Source organism: Andrographis paniculata, unplaced genomic scaffold (genome assembly GCF_009805555.1).
Source record: "Andrographis paniculata isolate CXL003 unplaced genomic scaffold, ASM980555v1 Contig37END, whole genome shotgun sequence".
Taxonomy (NCBI): domain Eukaryota; kingdom Viridiplantae; phylum Streptophyta; class Magnoliopsida; order Lamiales; family Acanthaceae; genus Andrographis; species Andrographis paniculata.
In genome coordinates this window covers 6,629,493-6,631,937 of record NW_026137570.1, presented here as the reverse complement: position 1 = coordinate 6,631,937, position 2,445 = coordinate 6,629,493, and the positions used below count along the sequence as shown (strand labels likewise).

The 2,445-nt window shown below is 39.3% G+C and overlaps 1 protein-coding gene across 1 annotated transcript; it reads left to right on the top strand.

Moving 5' to 3' along the window:
* Nucleotides 1–250: 250 nt before the first annotated feature.
* On the top strand, nucleotides 251–2,133 carry LOC127250144 (tetrahydroberberine oxidase-like). The gene has a single exon (XM_051273308.1). It carries the CDS (start codon nucleotides 293–295, stop codon nucleotides 1,943–1,945), a length of 1,653 nt encoding a protein of 550 aa, XP_051129265.1. The 5' UTR covers nucleotides 251–292; the 3' UTR covers nucleotides 1,946–2,133.
* Nucleotides 2,134–2,445: the final 312 nt, after the last annotated feature.

The window sequence follows — 2,445 nt, the reverse complement described above, 5'->3', positions numbered from 1 at the left end:
TTTGTTCCAGGTAGGGTCTTCCAATAACAAAATACTTGCAATATAATATAAATATATATATATATATATATCTATAACTTGAATATTAATTTTCAAAAAAATGGCTTACCTGGAATGGTCATAAGGGCACTCAACTAGGGGAGCATTTACACAAAATAAATAAATAAATAAATAATTCGATCTTTTCTTGAAAACCCTGATTTTTTTGCAACTATAAATAGATGTCCTAATGTTTGTGATTTCCATATCCAATAATCTCATTATCACTTTCGAAAGAATTAATTCAAAGAAAATGATGATGAAGATGAAGATGAAGCCTTGTCCCACATTTTCGAACCTAATTTATTTCTTCATGTTTCTTGCAATGATCTTTTCGATCTCATCTAATGTTGTTGAATCGAATGAATCAGCCAACAATGGTTTCCTCCAATGTTTGTCGACTAATTTGCAAAACATTTCCAACATTGTCTACACACCAAACAACCCTTCCTACTTGAGGGTTCTTCAAGCTTCCATAAGGAACACAAGATTCATGTCGGCGCCGACGGCGAACCCTCGAGTGATCGTCGCTCCGGTGAGCGAATCGCAAGTTCCGGCGATCGTGAAATGCGCGAGACAAAACGGGTTGCAAATAAGGACTAGGAGCGGCGGCCACGACTACGAAGGTTTATCGTACTTGTCCGAGCTCCCTTTCGTGATCCTCGATTTGTTTAACCTAATCGACATAGACATAGATGTCGCGAAAAAAACGGCCTGGATTCAAACCGGTGCAAATAACGGTCAAGTGTACTACGCGATAAGCAAAAAAAGTAGTACACTTGCATTCCCCGGCGGCGGTTGCCCCACCGTCGGGGTTGCCGGGCTCTATAGCGGCGGCGGATACGGCGCTTTGATGAGAAAATACGGCCTTGCCGCAGATAACATCATCGATGCGCGCATGGTGGACGCCAAGGGAAGAATGCTCAATAGAGCGTCGATGGGGGAGGACGTATTTTGGGCTATTAGGGGCGGAGGGGGCGCGAGCTTCGGAGTTATAACAGCTTGGAAGGTAAATTTAGTCGACGTGCCCGAGAATATAACAATATTCTCGGTCGCGCGAACTTTGGAGCAAAATGCAACCGAGCTTATTTATCAATGGCAAGACATCGGTCATCGTCTTACCAAAGATATAATTTTCGTGATCAACGCTCAACCGATAAATTCGAGTACGACCGGGAAAAGAACTATTCAAGTCACATTTACCGCGCAATTCCTCGGCGGTGTCGATCAAGTGCTCCAACTGATGGGACAAAGCTTTCCGGAGTTAGGCGTGACGAGGGATGATTGTATGGAGTTGAAATGGATTCAAACCGCCCTTTTGTTCGGCGGATACACTCTGGATAAACCGTTAGAAATCTTGACCGAACGAAACCCTACGATTCCAAGTGCGATCAAGGCTACGAGGTTTAGTTTCAAAGCAAAACTCGACTACATAACCAAGCCAATGCCGAGACTCGCATTCAAAGGGTTGTGGCGATTTTTGTTGCAACGTGAGCCTAACACGGCCGAGTTGTTGATGGTCCCGTACGGTGGAAGAATGAGTGAAATATCCGCGACCGCGCTTCCTTTCCCTCATCGAGCCGGAAATTTGTACAAAATCCAACAATTGGTTTATTGGAATCACACCGGGCCATCGCCGAGGTCCTTACTATGGGTAAGAAGTATCAATAGGTTTTTGACCCCTTTCGTCTCTAAGTCTCCGAGATCGCATTATCTTAATTATAGAGATCTCGATCTGGGAGAGAACAACCTCGGCAACACTAGCTACGCGCAAGCGAGTCGATGGGGAGTGACGTACTTTGATGTCAACTTCGAAAGGTTGTCGAAAGTCAAAACGATGATCGATCCGAGTAACTATTTTAGAAACGAGCAAAGTATTCCGCTCTATAGAGGAAGAAACAACTGAAGAAGAAAAGTTTAGGAAGAAGATGCATAGAATTGCAAAACCATATGTGTTCATTAGATGCTTGGATGTCATTCTTGTGTAACTTTTGTCTTCGCTTTATAATTAATTTCTTGTAATAACACTAATAATAATTTCTAATAAATCATATTGTTACGGTGTGTTATTTCAATTATTATTATTATTTTTTATTGAATAAAGAATTTGTGTACTATGTTTCTGTGAGATAAAATAAAATATTTTTCTTTAAGATCTAATTTTAATAAAAACATATATGTTTTAGTACAAATTTATTTTATTTAAGAAGTTACAAAAATTGAAATATAAAAATGCATAAAAGCATGTTTGGATGTGACTTTTATTAGAAAAAATAAATTCTTTTACAGAAAATCACTATAATTGCATTGTAAAAAATCAGAAACCAAAAGAACTTGTGTAATTTTAATTAATTTTAAACATTACACATCTAGAATTTATTTTTAATTACGAACTTACTATGGTTC

Bases quoted from the DNA above. Each gene is read 5' to 3' on its own strand.
- LOC127250144 (XM_051273308.1), top strand. From the start codon at position 293: ATGATGATGAAGATGAAGATGAAGCCTTGTCCCACATTTTCGAACCTA.